The sequence below is a fragment of the Brassica napus genome, chromosome C8, assembly GCF_020379485.1.
Source record: "Brassica napus cultivar Da-Ae chromosome C8, Da-Ae, whole genome shotgun sequence".
Classification (NCBI taxonomy): Eukaryota; Viridiplantae; Streptophyta; class Magnoliopsida; order Brassicales; family Brassicaceae; genus Brassica; species Brassica napus.
Genome location: NC_063451.1, coordinates 11,239,020 through 11,261,238, shown reverse-complemented (window position 1 = coordinate 11,261,238; position 22,219 = coordinate 11,239,020). Strand labels below are relative to the sequence as shown.

The 22,219-nt window shown below is 40.7% G+C and overlaps 2 protein-coding genes across 3 annotated transcripts; one reads left to right on the top strand and one right to left on the bottom strand.

Annotated features, from left to right (window-relative positions):
• Positions 1–4,741: 4,741 nt before the first annotated feature.
• On the bottom strand, positions 4,742–19,866 carry LOC106446274. Of its 2 annotated transcripts, none has more exons than XM_048765718.1 (2): positions 19,552–19,866; positions 4,742–8,266 (listed from the first exon to the last, which is right to left on the bottom strand). In XM_048765718.1, exon 2 carries the CDS (start codon positions 6,713–6,715, stop codon positions 5,888–5,890), a length of 828 nt encoding a protein of 275 aa, XP_048621675.1. In that variant the 5' UTR covers positions 6,716–8,266; positions 19,552–19,866; the 3' UTR covers positions 4,742–5,887. Both variants share the same exon structure in this region, with proteins under 2 accessions (XP_048621675.1, XP_048621676.1).
• A 213-nt stretch (positions 19,867–20,079) lies between these two features.
• Positions 20,080–22,204, top strand: LOC106446276 (serine decarboxylase-like). Its single transcript, XM_013887977.3, has 5 exons — positions 20,080–20,628; positions 20,708–20,939; positions 21,023–21,216; positions 21,285–21,421; positions 21,500–22,204. The coding sequence occupies exons 1-5, from the start codon at positions 20,286–20,288 to the stop codon at positions 22,061–22,063; spliced, it is 1,470 nt and encodes a 489-aa protein (XP_013743431.1). The 5' UTR covers positions 20,080–20,285; the 3' UTR covers positions 22,064–22,204.
• The last annotated feature ends 15 nt before the right edge of the window (positions 22,205–22,219 follow it).

Sequence of the window (22,219 nt, the reverse complement as noted above, 5' to 3'; positions counted from 1 at the left end):
GGAAAGTTATGATTTTGGAGATATTGAAGAGGAATAATCGATCGATGTTCACATCTTTACATCGATCGACAACGAAGCGCGCAGAAAGCCTGTTTGGTCTCAGCCGACTTAGAGCCCAAGTCTTCACCTATTTACAAGATTACCCCTGATGAGTTTATACCTAATTATATAAGCTTTGCCAACATGTTAGAGGCAAAGTGTGCTTTCTTGTTTTACTGATTTCACAGCAAAAGGTTTTTAGAATTTTTAGTAGATTGGAGAGAAGATCTAAAGAGATTTGTGATTGGAACTCCATTGATATCTATCTATTTATCTAATGCAGTTTTTATATCTAATTATTGTTATGAATTGCTTGGCCATGTCTGAGTAGTTCTCTTTGTTAGATTTAAGGTTTAAATAGGTTATGAGGGATTAGCCTCAACTATAGATTACTAAGTTGTGATATTCATCTTTAGGATTGTCATTAATGCATGTTTCTAGATTAGCTACCTAGAACTTGCCATAGGAGTTGTAGGCATAAGCGATACCTTGCATCTCACCCTGAAACCATCTTAATTGAGCTAAGTCTTGCTAAGAGTAAGGCGAGAGCTGATCTAGTGAGCTTAGTGAGCATATTCAACCCGCGCATTAACGCTTGACCAAAGCGTCGAGAGCCTAGTGGTTTGTTTATAAGTGTTGAGCTCTACAATATCATGCATGCAACTTAATCCTGATTACCTGAATAAAAGCCCTAAGTCTAGCTACTTCCATCTAAGTACCAAAACCCCAATCAATCAATCGAGCAATTACTTTGCTCACAAACCTGCTATTTACATTTAAACTTAAAATCAATCTAGCTTAACCAATTTGATTAGATTTATTAGGTTCCCTAGCTCCTTGTGAATTCGATCCCAAAGTACTACAACTGAACCTCTTATTTGAGAGAATAAGTCACTCCTTAGAGTAATTTGAGTGATATCAAGCTAGAGCACACAATAGATCTAAACAGTTTATGATTAAGCTAGGTAAATAATGTAAATAATAAAGTTGCAAGGTGCACAAGGCAGTTGTTCGGTTGGTTGGTTTTGAGGTTTCTAAACAATATGAGAAAGCGTTAGACTTAGGGTTTCTATTTAAGTAATCAGGATTATAATAGTATAGAAGCTAGGGTTATATATTGGATATTTTAGAACTCAAAGTAAGTAATAATCTATCAACTTCCGTTTGTTTAGATTATCTATTGTCTGGATCTCATATCTCAACTGTCGTTTGTTGATCTGGAGAAAGTTCAGGTAAAAACTAGGCTTCCGCTTTCGCCTAATTATCCTAATATCAGCGTTCTAGTTAGCTACTCTAGAACACAAGCAATAAGATCAATTCAACTGATGGATATCACATACAACTCAACAATTCTATATTTGAGACTAATCCTTCATAATCCTATTTGAACCTTAAACCTAACAAGGTAAACTTCTCAGAGATAGCAAAGAAATTTATAACAATAAACATAAATAGATTAAGGTGAGAAATACTGGAGTTCCAATACAAATCTTTGAAGGAGTCTTGGATCTTCTCTCCAAATCTACTAAAAACTCTAGAGGTTGATTGCTGTGAAAAACTAGAAAGTAAGAAAACGTGTGTTGCTTAGCACAATGGCAGAGCACATAAATATTAGGTTAAAAACGGCCTGGAGTATTTATGTAAATATTTCTTGACTTGGGTTTTAAGCCGGCTGGGCTTTGCACGCTTCGCTGTCGGTCGATGGTATAAGGTGTGCATCGATCGATGTTTGACTCTGAATGTCGACCTTTCGGACTGGTTCGATGGTCAGCTATGAGATTCTCTCATTTTATCTCCAAAATGCACCTAAATCATCACTTTTCTCCAAATCACTCATGAACCTCTAAATGTGCTAAAAATACTCCAATATCTGACATATAGTTCCTAAAACATCTATATACCATCGCTAAAAGTTGGTAAAATCTACGGTATATCAACTCCCCCAGACTTACCTGTTGGGGTCAAAATTGGTAACAAAATATCAATATCGGATAGTTCTCGAGAAACCTTTTAAAAAAGAAAATAAGAATAAGGAAAACTAAAACTTTGTATTTTTAAGCCTATTACGCGACAAGGGACCACTTAAACTATCTAAGGAACAATTCCCGAGCATCGGAACTACCACACTAGCATCGTCCGATCCTTTGGAGAAGTTGGATTAGCCAAGGCCAACTAACCCAACAGCGAGTTGGACCGACTGATCTAAATTATCGTTGGGCGAGTTGGACTAACCATGTCCAACTCGCCGTTGGGCCAGCTGGATGATATGTCTCCAACTCGCTCAACGGCGAGTTGGATCAGTTTGTCCAGCTTCGCCTTCGCCGAGTTGGATCGATCCAGAACCATGCATTCTCGTCTTCGGAACTCCCCCCCTTCAGGTCTCGGTCGGACTGTCTCTTGTTTCATCTCGATCTCAGTTACCGTTGAAACTTTACGGAAAAAAAATACAAAAGCTTATTTTCTCGTATAAATTCGAATCGATTGTATAAAAACGATAACAATTAAACATAACACCACGGTTTTCTCGACTATACGATTGATTCGGACTATCTCGTAAAACCGGCATCGTACCGAAGGTTGCTTTTCCAAAAATAAAATCATAATAAACTTTTTCGTCGAAAAACGGCCCAAAGGGTCCAATCGCAAAAGCCCACTTACGATTTTTTAACAAAATATCGGACAAAAGATGATATGACGGTTTATCGAATTTTTGCGAGAAAAGATAAATGTCAAGTTTGGGGATAAATGTTAAGGATTCAAAGGATAATCATGAAGATCGGGAAAATGGAATATTTCCGCAAAAGGATAAACTCGACCCAGAAGCGAAAAAGTAAGGCCCAAACCGACCTAGGAGGAGTATATAAGGGATGCGAAGGCGAGAGGCGCAAGGGGGACTCTACATTCACATCAAACTTAGGACTTAGAGTAATTTAGGCAATTTTCCGTTTTTGTTATCGAGCTGCGACTCAACTAGGTTTTTCAAGTCATAGGTGGTTTGAACTAGGATCTCGCCGACAACTCTTGCGGCTGAGGCTTTACCTTTTGTAAATGCTTATATGCAAATTCGGAATAAGATCTTCTTTGCACTCTTTCCGATTCATCAATTTTATACTTAGCTTGTTTTCCGTGTTCTGATTGTTTGGCGTGTGGTTTAGCAGATATCCAGGACCTCTGGAAAATTTAGGGTTTCCTATCTTTCCTAATTAAACGGAAATCGACAGTGCAAATTTCGGTTCCCACAGTTTGGCGCTAGAAGGAGGAGGGGGGGGGTACGGATCAAATCTAACTCTCAGCCGCAGACGCTCGATCAGACATGGCAACAGACAGCCAACAAACTCTTGTTGATGGAGATATCAACGACAACATTGGCACCACTCCAGCAGAGAACGTATCCGCGGTCAACGCTAATGCTAAGACCACGGCCTTCAAAATGAAGTCGAGGGAACAGGAAAAGCTCATAGGCTCTCTCGCTAAACAGGTCGAAACCCTAACAACAAGAACCAGAGCCGTCCTTCCCCGCGGAACTACAAAGGTTCGCGGAAGGAGACTTGATTTCGCGACTCCACTCGACAGGCCGGGAAGCGCGCAGGATAACCCGACAGAGAAAACCCTGATGAGATTACCCCGGCTGTGACTCAGAAAAATTCGGAAAAATCTCCACCTCTCGTGCGGGAAACGGAGTATTACGAAGTCAAACGAATCGACTTGGATACCAGCGATCAGTCTTTTCATTCGGACGAGGATGCAGATGTGCATCCAAGGAGGACCAGGAGCCATGCAAATCAGGAAAGTTCTTCGTACGAGAAACCCATGACAGAGGAAGAGGAAAACACCTTATGGGCCAAACAAGAGAAACTCGCTGGAGAACAGACCCGGTTCACTCGCAGTAAATGCCGACAAAATCGGAAAGCTGATGGCGATGATCTCTACGAAATCCGAGATACCAAGAGAAACTCCCTTCATCGCTCGCATTACCGAGACAAAGGTCTCGGACCCTGGAAAAATTAAAATCCCTACCTACGATGGTACCACCGATCCTAAAGCGCATCTGCAGACATTTCAGATCGCCATGGGGAGGGCCAAGCTGACGGAAAACGCAAGGGATGCCGGCCATTGCCGCCTCTTCGTAAAAAAATCTCCACGGAGCAGTGCTCGAATAGTTTTCCCGTCTTAGGTGAAATTCCATCGGAAGTTTCCGCCAACTCGCTTCAGAGTTTCTCAAACAGTACTCTATGTTCATAGATAGAGAAACTTCCGACGTTGATCTCTGGAGCCTAGCCAAAAGGTGGACGAATCTCTTCGTGACTTCTTGAACAGGTTCAAGCTCGTTATGGCGAGAGCTAGCGGGATAAGCGATAAGGTGGCAATCGACATGCTCAGGAAGACGCTCTGGTATAAGTCAAAGTTCCGTAAGTGGATAACTCTCGGCAAGCCACGGATAATCCAAGAAGCCCTCCATAAAGCTACGGATTACATCACAATGGAAGAGTTATTTTTTTGGCAAAGTTTGTAGGCGACTAATGGGGTCATCGATAATGTATCTACCCCTCACTTCCAAACAATGTGTGATCATTCATTTGAATTAGATTAGTGGGGTCATAGGTAATGTACCTACCCCTCTTCATCGCAAGAAATCATCTCAATCTTTTATATATATGGATTCAAAAGAGAGGTGGAAGGAAAATCAGTGACACTAAGTCTAATACCTTGCAGGAGGATTCCGATCCAATGTATACCAAGCCCTAAGACAAGCAAGTTAAGCTAAATTGGGTTGGAGGTCAGCTTTGGTTCTTCCAAACATTCTCAGCAAGTGTGAATAACTGGTAGGCTGATCCACTTTAGCATCTATAGTACAATCTGCAGTCAATAAATCTAAGAATGGTGCTAAAGAGTGGTTAGATGAGTAAGGAAAATTGTAGAAGTTCATTGTCCCTTTCTTGACTCAATCAAACTTTATAAAAACATTTTAAAAAAGCTCTTAGGTAAATAATATTAGTAAACCTCCCCCCAGACTTAAATTACACTATCACCAGCGTATATCTAGCCGGAGTTTGGTGAGAATATAAATCATAAGTACTGAATGTAACAAGGAGAATGGTATACCTGATCGCTGATGTCGATGTTGTCGATGTTGATCGACACAGGAATGTGTCTACCGATCGGTGATGGTGTTATGATGTCGATCGATGTCGACCTGGGCTCATTGGTCGATGACAAGTTATCTCTCCTTGGTTCTCTTTCTGGTTTTTCTGATTTTCTATTTTTTTAGACCTGCAATAAGGTAAAAATGAAATTAAATAACATGGAATAAATAAATCCGTAAGAAATTACCTAATAGTGGGTTGCCTCCCACTCAACGCTTTGTTATATTCATTTAGCTTGACTTTAGAGGTTGTTTTTGTTTAGTAATGATCAAAGTGACCACTTGGTTGTATGCAAGTGTCCACTTCATCTTTGCTCATATGGAACCATGTGCCAATGAAGCTTCTTATGGCCTCATCTCCTCTGGTCCATTGATTCTTCAATCTTTCTCCAGCAACCTCACTTGCATGCATCCTATGTTGAAGATTGCCAATGTTGTGTTGTTGCATTCCAAGTAGACATCTTCTTTGAGCAAGTAGGCATATGTTGTTTCTAAGATGTCCTTCAGCTCCTGGTAGACATCTTCTTTGAGCAAGTCTTGAGAGAAAGTGATCTCATCAAGCTTTTCCTGTAGCGACTTCTCGGTAACCAGCTTGCTTCGTAGTGTTGTGTAGTCGCCGTGGTTAGATGGTTGAGTTCCTCTGTCGATCGACGGTGACAGTTCTGCTTGAGAATCGAGTTGTCTCTGAATCATAACCATCTCCTGTTAAAAAGCGTCCAGGCGTGTGGTCAGGAAGTCTACACCATCACGTAGTGGGTAGTAAACACCTTCAAGCCGATAGGTGAATGATTGTAGCCTATCTTCGAATTGTGCTAGTCGTTCGTCGATCGATGCTAAGATGCTAGTGTCGATCGATGTTTGAGTGTGAGCGTCGATCGATTTCGATTTACCTTTGTCGACTTCAAGTTGTTTCTGAAGCATGGCTAGGTTTTGCTTCATCTCATCCATGCTACTGGTCAACCAACTGATACTGTTGTCGATCGGGTAGTAGATGTCATCGAGCCTCTTTGAATGAAAATCGTCTGAAGTTCTGATAACTCTGTAGATCTCCTCTACTAACACATCAATCTCTACTTTGGTGTAGTTGTTCTTCTCTGGCGCGACTAAACCGTTGATCGATGAAAAGGGTCTCCTGTCGATCGATGGTCGAGTAGCAGATTCTTTCTTTGGTTGGCAAAAGAGGTTGGATCCATGCATGGAAAAAAGTTCTTCAGAATCTTCCTTTGAGACATTGAGGATACTTCCATGCATTCCTCGTGCTCGTCTTTCTGAATCTCTGAACATACCAAATTCATCAGAAATTAGATCATAATCAGTATTATTATTCAAATATTCTTCGGATAGATGTTTGTAACGTATGACGATCGATGGGTTGTTTCTGCTGTCAATCGATGGTGTAGGTCTGCTATCGATCGATGTTGACGTTACATCTGCAGACGATGTATGGAGAAGTCCTCTATCATCCATGGTAAGACCATGGTACTTGATGCTCTTCTCCCTATGGTTGTCCTTGTCATACTCATCAGATCTCATCTCAGGTAGTTCAGTGTCCAGTGCGTAGCTCTCATGAAGGATATCTTCTGCCCAACAGGCAATAGAATAATTGCCTTGTCTGCTGATCGTGTCACCGTAGTGGTAGTCAATCGCTGTCTGAGGCTGTGTAGCAACGTCAAAGCGCGGATATCAGTGTGATGGCAAGGTGAAGGTCTCGATCGCAGGGCTACTGTTGATCGATTCTCTAGACTCATCGTCGATCGGTGGATGAATGTCAATGTCGATCGATGGTGGTGTCCCGCGGTCGATCGATCCTGAATACTCGGTCTCGTATTTATCCTCATAATTGCAGTGGAATGCTGCAATGAATCATGTGTTAACTCCAGTGTTGGATGTTCGTGGCCTCACAACTTTGACTGGATCATAGTGGACATCAAGATTTATCAGTGTTAGACACAGCTGATTAGTCTGCATGTTGCAAACTGCTCCTACAGTGACCATGAAAGCTCTCTCAAGCAGTAGAGAATGATTCTTGTTCTGCTTGTTTTCCAGGACATGGAAGTCAACTGGAACTAGTGCGTTTCTAATCTGCACCTCAACATCTCTGATGATTCCTCCTGAGTTCCTCGTAGAATGATCCATGAAAGTGAATGAATCCTGCGAAGGCTCTATCTTCAGACCCAGATGGTCTGCCGTTACCTTGGGTAATGTATGGAGCTTTAGGAGCAATTTTTAAATGACTTGAATCTGATGCAGAAGCTTTTAAATGACTCTGTAGGCTCCTATGTGAATGTAGCAATTTTACTCCTCAAGTCTTTAGCGCGTGCCTCATCAAAGAAGTGGCATAGGAATGCATTCTTGATTTCGGCCCAGGATGTAAGGGATCCTGGTGGTAACTACTTAAGCCAGTACGAAGCCTCTCCAGCAAGTGAGTACTTGAAGAGCTTGGAAAACAGATAGTCCTCAGGGACTCCATTGGCTTTGATAGGAGAAACTAGATCCTCAAACCTTTCCAGATGGTCCATAGGATGCTCGTGTGATAACCCACAGTAGGGTCTCTGTCCCACGAGTGTAAAGTACTGAGGCTTCAACTTGAAGTCTTGCCTCTGTATGGCTGGAGGACGGATGGCAGATCTATTCTCGTAGTACTGATATGGCCTGTTGTAATCAGCTAATGTCTTCGTTCTAGCAGCCTCGTCTACAGCTTGAGCAGCTGCAATATCAGCATCATTATCAGGGATTACAGCCCCCTGATCATCTATCTTCTGATCTGCTGCATTACGCAGATGACCCTCCTGGTCATGCAGGTTTCCAGTTGCATCCTGAATTAGAACTAGTGTCGCAACCATGTTTCGCGGCTTTGTGTCGATCGATGTCCAAGGTGGAGTGTCGATCGATGTTGGGTGGGTATGGGCGGTCAACGGAAGAGTAGTCTCGATCGAAGGTGGAAGGCGAGTGTCGGTCGATGAACATGCATTGTTGTCGATTAATGCGGTACGTTTGCTTTTGCGGATGGTGCGTTCTAGTAGTGTAGGATCTGAAAAGAGAAGTGTATGTTCCTTGTTGCTTCTGGTACTGTTGGGCATGTACCTGAAAAGACAAAAAAAAAATTTATCAGTTATTGCAAGTAACAAAAATCTAGACTAAACCTAACTAAGTTTCATCTAATGACGATCGAAGCTCCCCGGAAACGGCGCCAAATTTGATATCACTCAAATTACCATATAAGTGATTTGTACTCTCTCAAATAAGAGGTTCAATTATAGTACTTAGGGATCGAATTCACAGGGAGCTAAAGCACTCAATAGATCTATCTAGTTATATAGTTAAGTTAGGTTGAACGGTTTAAATGTAAATAAGCAGTGGTGAACAAGCAATTGTTAAGTTGATTGATTGGGTTTTAAGGATTGATATGGGAGACGTTAGACTTAAGGTTTCTATTCAGACAATCATGATTATAGAGATATAGACTACTAAGTATATATGGATATTCTAGAACTCAAACAATTAAAATAGTCGATCAACTTCCGTATAATTAGACTATCTATCACCGGATCTAGGACCTCAGCTGTCGCTTGTTGGTATTGAGAAAGTGTCGATCGATTCGAACAACGGGGTGTCGATCAATACACCTTTCAGACCGTCGATCAATGCAACTAGTGAATTGTCGATCGACGTTCCTTCCAGGGAGCGTTACGAACGGGTTTGAACGTGTTCACTAGGTTAACTAAATCAGCTTCTCCTTGTTTCTAGCAATCCTAGCACAACCTAAACTATTTCAGACAAAGAACCAATCTTACGAATGCGCCCTAATATTTATATGCAAGGTACTAGTTAGCTACTCTAGAACACATGCATTAAGACTAGTTTAGTTGATTAATATCCTGACACTTAGCAATTCTATATTTTGGGCTAATCCCTCATGAATATCTGAACCCTAAATCTAAAAAGATGAACCACTCAGACATGGCTAAGCAATTCATGACAATAGAATAAGTAAATAGCATAAATAAAATAGAGTAAAGAAACTGGAGTTCCAATCACAAAGCTCTGAAGAAGTTCTTGGATCTTCTCTCCAAACCTAAGACTCATAGTATTTTGTTGTGTGAAAAGTAGAAAGTATGAAAGCGTGTGTTGCCTAGAACAATGGCAGAACACATAAATAATATATTAAAACTCATCAGGGGTAATCTGGTAATTGTTATGGGACTTGGGGTTTAAGTCGGCTGGAACCCAATCTGGTTTCTGCGTGGTTCGCCGTCGATCAACACCACAGAGTGTGTGTCGATCGATTGTTGCCTTTGCCCATCGATCGATAGTCATGGTCGGATGTCAACTTCGGGTCTTTGTCATTTTATCTCCAAAATGCACCAAAATCACCAGTTTCCTCCAAATCACTCCAAAACCTGAACACAAACTAGAAAGACTCCAAACCAACTATAATGTATTTAAAAACACCTATACACCATGGCTAAAATTGGGTAAAATCCATGGTATATCATAAAGATGATAACGGTTAAACTTAACGCCATGGTTCTCTCGACTATACGAATTATTTGGACTATCTCGTAAAACTGGCGTCGTACCTAAGGTTTCTATTCCTAAAAGAAAATAGTAAAAATCGTTTTCGTCGAAAAATGGCCCAAAGGGTCTAAAACGCGGTAAAAGCCCACTTACGATTTTTTAACGAAAAATCAGACCAAAGTTGCTATGACGGTTAATCAAATGTTCGCGAGAAAAGATAAATGTCAAATTTGGAGATAAATTCTAAGTTTTCCAAGGATAATCATGAATATCGGGAAAATGGAATATTTTCCGCCGAAGGATAAGCTCAACCCAGAAATGAAAAATTAAGGCCCAAACAGACCTAGGAGGAGTATATAAGGGATGCGAAGGTTAGAGGCGCAAGGGGGACTCTACATTCACAACAAACTTTGCACTTAGAGCAATTTTGGAAATTTTCCATTTTTGTTATCGAGCTGCGACTCAACTAGGTTTTTCAAGTCTTAGGTGGTTAAAACTAGGATCTCGCCGACAGCTCTTGCGGCCGAGGTTTTTCCTGTTTTAAACGCTTATACGCAAATTCAGAATAAGATCTTCTTTGCTCTCTTTTTGATTCATCAATTTTATACTTAACTTATTTTTCTTGTTCTGATTGCTTGGCTTGTGGTTTAGCAGATAGATATCCGGGACCTTTGGCAAATTTTAGGTTTCCTATCTTTCCTAATTTAACGGAAATCAATAGTGCGTATTTCGGTTCCCACATTACCCTTTTGCTTCTCCTCAAGCAAAACAAAGAGTAGTCTTTATGAAAGAGGTTTGAAAACAGCAGGGACTCACACAATTTAAGAACTCACTATCATCACCACATCAAATCAGTTCTAACTTATGAGGTATTCTATATACCATATCCTAGCTTAGCAACCAAATTCATCTAAGCAATAACTTAGCTAATAATGTCTGACTCGCCCCTACTGATCTCATTTAATACGTATATAAAAGGTGTAGGCTTTACCTTGGGAGTATCGATCAAAAGACACATGGACTCTTACTCAAGCAAGTTTCTGAACACACAGGTAGTCTTTTCTAGTTTTTTTCCTCTCTCTCTTCTCACTTCTCTCAGTCAATGTCCCCCTTTTTAAAAGGGTACCATTTTATTTTTTTAATTGACTGAGATATTTGGACAGGTTTCCATGAATCAAACTCTAATGGTTGTAGCCACCAGATTATGTTCACTTCTTTTTGATGTTTATCTCTTTTTAGAATTTTTATGATTCAAGCCTTAATGGTTGTAGCCACCAAGTCATGTTCTAATCCATTTTAAAATTGAAGGGGAGAGAGAGGGGAACTAGCTACACATAGACTTTTACCATCCAGACTTGCAAGAGGAATATGATCTAATGTATATCAAGCCCCAAGACAGGCAGATTAAGCTCATTTAGGTTGGAGATCAGCTTTGGTTCCTTCAAACATTCTCAGCAAGTGTGGATAATTGACAGGTGATCCACTTTAGTATCTCTAATACACTCTGCAGTCAATAAATCTAAGAGTGGTGCTAGAGAGTGGTAGATAATAGAGTTGATTACACCTGAGGACATTTTTTGTCTTTCCTTTACAGTGAGAGTCACTTCCTACCTGTGAGACACTTTTTGGTGGGGCCTAGGTGTGTTTTTGACAAATTTATCCTTGTGGACGACAAGTTATGGATGACGAGTTATGGACGACGAGTTGTAGAAGACAAGTTATGGACGACGACGAATTGTGAATGGACTTGTAAATGACGAGCAATTTATGCACATGTGAATTAAAAAATGCAAATAATATGTATGATGGTTTACTTCCGCTGTTACAAATTTGAAATTTAAAAGAAATTTGACATGATAATGTACATGATACACTTAACACCATGTGAATGGTAATATATACGAGAGTGATTTGTTATAGACATAAATTATATATATATATATATATATTTCATGAACACATATGGTTAAGACATAAATTATGGACATAATAATTGTGGACGCAGAAATATGGACAAGGTTACAATTTATGAGATTAAAAAGGTTCAGCTAGACATGAGAAAAAGGTCTACACATTATAAGAGATTGCTTGAGCTTTCCTTCTACAACTGAAGAGGTGAAGACAGCTACCACAACGATCTTGAGCATGACCACAATGCCTTGGTGGGATCAGAGAATGACGACATATGACACGACGTGGATGGTACTTGCCAGAGGCTTAGAGCTTCATTTAGGGCTTCTACACAGTGGTGAATAGAGGATGGTGACCTGAGTTGCAGGCACGGTGGGGAGAGCACGATCAGATGATATACCATGAATTTTATCCACTTTCAGCCATGGTATATAAGTGTTTTAAGATATAGTTATTATGTTTTGGAGTCTATTTAGTGTATTTACAGGTTCAGGGACGATTTGGAGGAAAGTGGTGATTTTGGTGTCATTTGGAGCTTTTTGAGTGCAGAACTGCACAGACGCGTCAGATGTCTAGGTATGGATGGAGACTTTTCTATTGTTGGATTGAGCCCATCGTTTAACACAAGATAGAGCTTTGGGTTAGATTTCCAATGCCATCGTTGTGAGGTCAATCAGCATCCTGTAGCAGAGGTTATGCATGTCTTACTGAAGAGTTGTTAGTTTGCCTCGCGAGAGAAAGATGTCGTGGAGATGAAGGACCGTCGATCGACTACACATCCTTGGTGTCGATCGACGGTGATGCCAGAATGCGGGCCGAGCATATTTTAAGACTGACTGAAACCCAGAAGTAACCACAAATTACTAGAATACCCTTGGATGACCTAAAACCCTATTTATGTATTTTCTAATCCACTGTTGACGGCTAAGCTTTCTTTTATTCATTGTTCTTAGTTAGGAGAGAAGAGAGGAACTCCTTCAGAGTCCTCTTGGAACTTCTTTGGTTTTGGTTTAAATATCTATTGCAATTTTTTCTATTCATCTATGATTTCTATGACAGCTATCATGTCTGAGTAGATCCACCTGCTAGATCTAGGTTTTCTAGAGTTTTGAATGAACTTCTGAATTATATGATTGTTAGGATATCTATAGATCTCTACACCAGAGTAGCTTGTAATACTAGGATCTAGAGTAGTTGGAAAATCTTGAGAGTGTGACTAATTGCTTGAACCTAGAATCATAGGACAATTGAGAGGCACAAGAGTGCAATCAATTAACGGAACCCGAATCCTGCTGGATTAGATACCTAGGTGCATACTAACGTTGGTTAAGAAATCTAGTTGAACATAATCGATCAGATCGATAACGCTTGCCTAAGGCAGCGTTGATCGACGCTCATACCATTGCGTTGATCGACACTCATACCGTAGCATCGATCAACGCTCATACCGTAGCATCGATCGATGCTCATACCATAGCATCGATCGACGCTCGATCCGTGTTGGCATGCGAAAGCTGAAACACTAAACTTAGTCAATAGATTAGACTCACAGTGAGAGCTAGTTGTCTTTTGCATTAGATATCGAGTTCTAGAATCAATCCTTAGCATCTATAGATTAGAGTTATAATAACCTGAATGAAATCCAAGTCTAGTAACCATCCTTCCATTAAACATCCTCACTATTGTTTACCGAACTACTACCTTGTTCAACCTGCATTGCTATATTTACTAATTAATAACCTATTAGCCTAGCTTAATCATATAACTATTAAATCTTTTGTGTGCCCTAACCCTATGTGGATTCGATCCCTAAGTACTACAGCTGAACCTCTTATTTGACAGAGTAATTCACTCCTTAGGGTAATTTGAGTGATATCAGCAGACAACAACAATATGGGTGATGGCGCTTGTGGTTGTGCTTGTGCACAATGTTCCAACCAACCGTCAAACAACACTGTTAATCCGAACACTGTTCATCGCGGTAATGTTCAACTCGACACTGTTCATCACTCGTCGATCGACACTGTTCATCCCGTATCGATCGACAATGTTCATCCGAACACTGTTCATCACGGTACTGTTCACATCGGCACTGTTCTTCCGACGTCGATCGACACTATTCATCTGACATCGATCGACACTCTTCATCCGATGTCAATCGACATTTTTCATCTGATGTCGATCAACACTGTTCATCCCGCATCGATCAACATTATTCATCACGACACTGTTTATCGAAACAATCTTCATCACGACACTGTTCAACGTGACCCTATTCATCGAGACGCTGTTCACCACGGCACTGTTCATCATGGTACTGTTCGTCCGATGACCGACACCACTTGTGTGGAGACAGAGAAGGTCAAAGTGCTTATACTTAAGGTCGATGAGAATAGGATGTTACGAGACGAAAATGGTTGTTATCGCAACAGCACATGACAATTGATTAATGCAAAGGGTGCTGTAATCCCTGATGTGATTGATGTTGCTGAGACAAACGACTTTGATCTGAACCGCGAATGGTATGATTGGGGAAGTGTGGACCCTTTTCGAGGTCTTCCTCATGAAGATCCGAGAGACCTTATCAAGGAGCTTAACGAGCTAGCCTTGGCAAGCGAGCAGAATGAAGTATTCGTAGACCACATTATCTGCAAGATCTTCCCCTATTCTCTATCTCGAGATGCATTTAGCTGGTTTAGTCAGCTGCAGCCAAGATCTTTAACCTGCTGGGAGGACATTAAAAGCGTTTTCCTCAACAAATTTCTCTATGAAGCTACAGCAACTCGACAGAGGAAGTTTGATGATATGTTGGACAAGATGATTAAAGGTCGGGAAAAGGAATTTATGTCTAGATTCAGTCAGATGTTGGGTATAGTCTACACTGAGCCGAATGAGGAATCGAAAACCATGAACGCTCAGATCGAAAAGCCAGACATTGAGGTTCAATGGACAGACGAGACTGCGCGAAGAGAAGAAGCGGAAATTAGTGATCCGACCTCAACATCGATCGACACCACCATCTCATCGTCGATCGACCCCAGCACCTCCGAAATGATCGACACCAAAACCTATGCATCAATCATCATTACCACCTCATTGTCGATCGACAGCACCTCCTCAGCATCGATCGATGCAGATTCTTGTTATCTATCGACGCCACTCAAAATCCCTGAATGATCGAGTTGTCCTCAGGACATTGCAGACTCGACACAGAAGAGAACTGATATATCAAGTTATTATCCTTCCCCAATTGCAGAAAAAGAGATCACCATAGAAGATTTCTTGGAGCTAGAAGAATTCTTGGAGTTGGAGGATGGAGAAAATCTTGGAGATTTGGATTCGAGTAGGGAAGTCATTATGGAAGACTTCTTGGAGCTGGAGGAATGCCTTGACTCGGAGCAGAAGCTTAATGACGAACGAAACGCTAAGAGGAAAGATTTGGAGACTTCATCAAAGACTAGCATCGATCGACAGCAACGTGATGAGATCGATTGACACCCACCCTACATCGTCGATCAACGCCCGCCCTACATCATCGATCACCACCCACCAGATAGCATCGAGCTACACCCACCCGATTGCATCGATTGACACCCATGGTTGGATGAACTGCCAGGATACATAGTCGAGCTGGAACAAGTTGAGGAAAGGATGTACATATCTAAGGCCTCACACCTTGCTGTGCTTAAACATCAGAGACCACCTATCTGGACAAAAGAAGCTGTTGGATTTCACAAAAGAGTGAAGACGATACATGATCCTGGGAAGATTGTGGTTCCATGCGATGTATTTGAAGCTGAATCTCCTATCCCACCAGATAAAAGTATACAGTTAAGTTCCTACAGTGGAGTATTTGATGATCATATATGTGTAGAGGCTTCTCAGAGAAGAGGGTTGAGATTTAGAGGTGAATTCGACAATGGTCCAATAGAAGCAGTATCGAGCGACACCAACAAACCGAAATCGATCTACATTACCACTTCACCATCGATCGACACTGGTCGTGAGTCAGAGCAGAATGAGTATGAAGTGTGTGGAAACCACCACGCGATCAGACAAGTCTGGGGGAAATAAGAAGAGGAATTGGAGGAAGAGGAATTGGACCAAGGAAGGTTCTCAGTTATCATTGATTTCTTGCTTCTCAGATGGTCTCAAGAAATCTAGAGTGCGCAGCAGATGCTTCTCACAGCCATTTTCAAAGCTTCGAGCACTCCTTATTGCTGAGATGATAGACAAAGGAGAAGAGTCTATGGAGGAGGCTTTCACACAAAATTGATAAAGCTTCAGAGAGTAGACATTGAGACTTGTTTTGGAGAATGTTCTCATTCTCATCTGGACTAAATCAGATCTCCAAAGTCAAGCTAAATGACTATAACAAAGTGCTGAGTGGGAGGCAACCCAGTATTAGGTAATTTCATTCAGTTTATGTTAGATTGTTACTGATTTTTGTTTTTATTTTTATGCAGGTCAAAAAAAAAGGTGAACAGTAATGACGGTACAGTAGCAGCGCCGAGCGACACTGTAGCAAGAAAATCGAGCGACACTATAGCAAAAACATCGACCGACACTGTAGCAGAAAATCGGGAGTTACTGTAGCTGTGATACTGTAGCAGGTCTACTGTAGCAGTCACTGTTCATCGAGAAAAAAAATTTAGATAATTGGTTTTATTATTTATTTATTACTGACTTTTTATTTATGCTAGGTAAAAGGAAATAAATACGAGGAAGACGAGTTCTGCACCAGCATCGATAGACAGCCGGCCAGTGTCCCTCGACAGAGCATCACAAGTATCGATCACCACTTAACTGGGTTGATCGATACTCACATCAATGGCAGGTTTACTCGCGAAACCTTGTTAATATTTTCCTTATGATTTATTTTCTCACCAATCTTATACTGTATAACACTGTGACCAGTGTTGTTTAAGTCTGGGGGAGGTTCTACTAATATTGTGTTTTAGTTAGCTATTCAAAAAAAAAAAGAGAACAGAATAGACGAATGCCCATCATATCGACCGATGAGAGCATGTCGATATCAATCGACAGTACATTACTTGCAGCGACCGATGGTAACTCCTTTCCATCGATCGACACTTAATCCGGTCAGGTATATCGTTCTAACTTGTTAAATTGAGTACTTATGATTTATTTATCACCATAACTCTAACTATATATACACTGGGGACAGTGTAATTTAAGTATGGGAAGAGTTTTACTGATATCTAGTTTATTCTGAGTCTTATCAAATGTTTTCAAAAAAAAAAAAAAAAATTATCGAGTCAAGAAGGGGATTATGATCAAATACAATTTGATTTCTACTCTAATCACTCTCTATCATCATCTAGATTTACTAATTGCAAGAAGTATTAGATAGAAACACCGTTGTGTATCACATAATGCTCACATCCACACCTGCTGAGAATGTCTGGAGAAACCAAAGCTGACTTCCAACCTTAATCTACTCTACTTGCTTGTTTTGGAGTTCGGTATACATTGGATAGGAGTCCTCCTACAAGTCTGGAAGGTAAAAGTCTGTGTGCTTCTGATTCCCTTCTCTCCCTCTCTTTGGCATCTTAAGATATAAAAGATTGAAATGATTTCCTGGAAGAGGCAGAGGGGTAGGAGTGTCTCCTGTGACCCCAGTATTCTAAGTCTGAAGGGAATGATAACACATTGTGGAAACGAGGGGTGGGAGTGTCTCCTGTGACCCTGGTATTCCCTACACTTTGTCAAATAAAGCTACAAAAGTAGACAAGTCAATAAGATGAACAAGATGGACTGTATCAGCATCAACATTCATTGAAATTGAAACTATAGAGATTCAGAGAAGAGAGAAAAGAGGGAAGAAAGGGATCAGAGAAGACTACATGTGTGTTCAGAAACTTGTTTGAGTAAGATTCCATGTCCCTTGATCGATACTCCCAAGACGTAGCCTTCACATCTATTTTTATGTAGAAATGAGGTCAGGAGAGGGGTACGTCAGACGCTATCAGTAGTGTTGTGTGATTGTATGGTATGGTGACTAAGCTAGTGTGTAGTATATTGAAAGCATCCAAGGTTAGTAATGATTCACTTCCACCTATCATATTTGCAGAAGTGAGAGTAGTGATTTTAAATTATGTGAATCCCTGGTGTTTTCAAACCTCTTTCATAAGACTGCCCCTGTGTGTTTTGCTTGAGGACAAGCAAAAGGGTAAGTCTGGGGGAGTTGATATACCATGGATTTTACCCACTATCAGCCATGTTACATAAGTGTTTTAAGATATAATTATTATGTTTTGGAGTCGATTTAGTGTATTTACAGGTTCAGGGACGATTTGGTGGAAAGTGGTGATTTTGGTGTCTTTTGGAACCTTTTGAGTGCAGAACTGCACAGACGCATCAGATGTCTAGGTATGGATGGATATCTTCCCACATTTAGATTGAGCCCATCTTTTTACACAAGATATATATTTGAGTTAGCTTTCCAATGCCACTGGTTTGAGGTCAATCAGCATCCTGTAGCAGAAGTTATGCATATTTTACTGAAGAGTTGTCAGTCTGCCTCGCGAGGAAAAGCTGTCGAGGAGATGAACAACCGTCGATCGATGACACAGACTTGGTGTAGATCGACGGTGATGCCAGAATGCTGGCCGGGCATATTTTATGACCGACTGAAGTCCAGAAGTAGCCACAAATTACTCGAATACCCTTGGACGACCTAAAAACCTATTTATGTATTTTCTAACCCATTGTTGACGGCTAAGCTTTCTTTTATTCATTGTTCTTAGTTAAGAGAGAAGAGAGGAACTCCTTCAGAGTCCTCTTTGAACTCCTCTGGTTTTGGTTTTAATATCTATTGCAATTTCTTCTATTTATCTATGATTCCTATGACAACTATCATGTCCGAGTAGATCCACCTGCTAGATCTAGGTTTTCTAGAGTTTTGAATGAACTTCTGAATTATATGATTGTTAGGATATCTATAGATCTCTACACCAGAGTAACTTGTAATACTAGGATCTAGAGTAGTTGAAAAATCTCGGGAGTGTGACTAATTTCTTGAACCTAGAATCATAGGACAATTGAGAGGCACAAGAGTGCAATCAATTAACGGAACCCGAATCCTGCTGGATTAGATACGTAGGCGCATATTAGCGTTGGTCTAGGAATCTAGTTGAACATAACCGATCAGATCGATAACGCTTGCCTAAGGCAGCGTCGATTGACGCTCATACCATAGCATTGATCGACGCTCATACTGTAGCATCGATCGACGCTCATACCATAGTATCCATCGACGCTCGATCCGCATGCGAGTGCTGACACACTAAACTTAGTCAATAGATTAGACTCACAGTGGGAGCTGGTGTTCTTTTGTATTAGATATCGAGTTCTAGAATCAATCCTTAGCATGATTAGAGTTCTAATATCCTGAATGAAACCCTAAGTCTAGTAACCATCCTTCCATCAAACAACCTCACTATTGTTTACCGAACAACTACCTTGTTCAACCTGCGTTGCTATATTTACTACTTAATAACCTATTAGCCTAGCTTAATAATATAACTATTAGATCTTTTTTGTGCCCTAGCTCTCTGTGGATTCGATCCCTAAGTACTACAACCGAACCTCTTATTTGAGAGAGTAATTCACTCCTTAAGGTAATTTGAGTGATATCAGCAGACAACAACAATATGTGTGATGGCGCTTGTGGTCGTGCTTGTGCACAATGTTCCAAAACCGTAATGAGCACAAACGTATTTCAGACCCAACATCAACAATGGGAATTAAAGACAAAATACTCCGTAACACAAACAAATCAGACTCTCAATCTGTTGATAAGATGCAAGTGATCTTAGAAGCCTCTCTTTTTTTTTAACACAAACATCAGTGATCTATCAACGGGCCTGATAATTAACTTTAAACAGTGACCAAACCAGATTCAAGAAAGATCAAACCTTTTATAATCCAATTCAGAGTTTGGTTTCTAACACGCCTCTTCCAGTCCCAAAACGTAATCTCTTGTGGTAATCAACTTTTGGCAAGAACTCAACCTCTCGCTCCAACATCTCTCTGACTCTTTCTTCTCTCAACAATGATCAAACATTTCTGATGAGATTGTATTCTGGATTTTCATGGCAAGAGAGAGAGCAAGGAGAGAAAGAGGTTTACGAAAAATGAGGAAGGAGATGAATGTGTTTTAGGTTTCTATTTTTTTGAATATGAATTAGGAAACATAAATATTTTGGGGAAAATAAGAGATTTAGGCGAATTAGGGTTGATAAAGTGTGAATTGAGAAAATGAAATAGAGTTAGGAGATGGTTACAAGATAAGGAAAGAGGTTGACTTTAGAAATATGATAATTGTGTTGGAGGGTATAATGGCCAAACAACACAAAAAAGTGTGTATCACGGAAAGTGACTTCATATGTAATTGAAAAGTCATAAATAAAGTGATTCCAGATGTAAATTTTTATAGTTAAATCTCACGAGATGCACAATTGCCCACGAAAAGACAATAAAAAGCAAAGAATCATTTTCTGCTACTAATAAATTAACGAAGCCGCGCCTCTCTCGATCTCTTGTCTCAGTCTTCACCATTTCCACCAATCACTTCCTCCTCTCTCCCCTCTCTGTCTCAGATCTGCACTTACCAGAGATTCTCCTACTTTTCTGCATCTTTTAAATCACCATGGTTGGAGCTCTGGAATCTGATCAATCATTCGCAATGGCTGAAAAATTCGACATCTTGTCTGATGGTTTCGATCCAACGGCTGTTGCCCCCGAACCGTTACCTTTGCCGGTAACAAACGGAACCGGAGCAGATCAAGAGGAAGAGAATCTGAAAAAGACGAAGGTGGTAAACGGAGGAGGAGAAAGAGAGATGGTTCTGGGCAGGAATGTGCACACGACTTCCCTCGCCGTTACGGAGCCAGAGTCTAACGACGAATTTACTGGAGACAAAGAAGCTTACATGGCTAGCGTTCTCGCTCGTTACCGGAAAACTTTGGTCGAACGAACCAAATATCATCTAGGTAATAACAACAACAAGGAACAAAAACAATCTTTAGATTCAGGATATATGTATTAAATGTTAAGATGGACATGGCGTAGGTTATCCATATAACTTGGATTTCGACTACGGTGCGCTTGGGCAGTTGCAGCATTTCTCCATCAACAATCTTGGAGATCCGTTTATCGAAAGCAACTATGGTGTACACTCCAGGCCATTTGAAGTTGGCGTCTTGGATTGGTTTGCTCGTCTTTGGGAGATAGAGAGAGATGATTATTGGGGTTACATCACAAACTGTGGTACCGAAGGAAACCTTCACGGCATTTTAGTTGGGTTAGTTTTGTTTGTGTGATTTGTTTTTTATTTCAATCCTTTTACTGCTTTTTTTTGAATATTTGTTCTAATTATTTTTTCAGGCGAGAAGTGTTTCCTGATGGGATTTTGTATGCGTCGAGTGAATCTCATTACTCTGTGTTTAAAGCAGCTCGTATGTATCGAATGGAGTGTCAGAAGGTTGATACGCTTATCTCGGGGGAGATTGACTGTGATGATTTCCGACGGAAGCTGTCGGCAAACAAAGATAAACCAGCCATTCTTAATGTTAACATAGGTTCGTCTCTCGCTCTCTTTGTAACTAGGTCCGTATTGAGAATGGTTGTTTACATTTTCTTATTGTAGGAACAACTGTTAAAGGAGCTGTTGATGACCTCGACCTTGTGATCAAAACTCTTGAAGAGTGTGGCTTCTCACATGACAGGTTCTATATACACTGTGATGGAGCTTTGTTTGGACTTATGATGCCTTTTGTCAAACGGGTAAGAGTATAGTTTTCAATCAAATCATTCAGATCATAAGCTTTATTGTCCTCTAAGCAAGCGTACCCCTCTTCACAGGCACCAAAAGTCACGTTCAATAAGCCGATAGGGAGTGTGAGCGTATCGGGCCACAAATTTGTCGGATGCCCAATGCCATGTGGTGTTCAGATAACAAGAATGAAACACATCAAAGTCCTCTCTAACAACGTCGAGTATCTCGCTTCTAGGGATGCAACAATCATGGGAAGCCGAAACGGGCATGCTCCTTTGTTCCTCTGGTACACCTTAAACAGGAAAGGGTACAAAGGATTCCAGAAGGAGGTTCAGAAATGCCTGAGAAATGCGCATTACCTCAAAGATCGACTCCGTGAAGCTGGGATCAGCGCGATGCTCAATGAGCTTAGCAGCACTGTGGTCTTTGAACGTCCCAAGGAGGAAGAGTTTGTCAGAAGGTGGCAGCTTGCTTGTCAAGGCGATATAGCTCATGTGGTGGTTATGCCAAGTGTTACAGTAGAGAAGCTGGATCATTTTCTCAAGGACCTGGTCGAACACAGATTGGTTTGGTATGAGGACGGATCTCAACCACCATGCCTTGTAAAAGATGTAGGGATCAACAACTGCATCTGTCCGGCTCACAAGTGACCGCACAATTTCCGCCATATGTTTGGTATTTCTTGTGTTATTTGGTTTAAATTTCTCTCTCCTTTGTAGTCGCGAATTTTGGCGTCAAACTTTCGTTAGTTTCTTATAAGAATAATAATACAAGTCATGGTTTTAAAACAATGTTTTTTATGCGTT

Coding starts and splice junctions, on each gene's coding strand:
- LOC106446274 (XM_048765718.1), bottom strand. CDS start 6,715: ATGAGATCTGATGAGTATGACAAGGACAACCATAGGGAGAAGAGCATC.
- LOC106446276 (XM_013887977.3), top strand. CDS start 20,286: ATGGTTGGAGCTCTGGAATCTGATCAATCATTCGCAATGGCTGAAAAA. Junction 21,217..21,284: donor CATTCTTAATGTTAACATAG/GTTCGTCTCTCG, acceptor TTCTTATTGTAG/GAACAACTGTTAAAGGAGCT. Junction 21,422..21,499: donor TGATGCCTTTTGTCAAACGG/GTAAGAGTATAG, acceptor CCCTCTTCACAG/GCACCAAAAGTCACGTTCAA.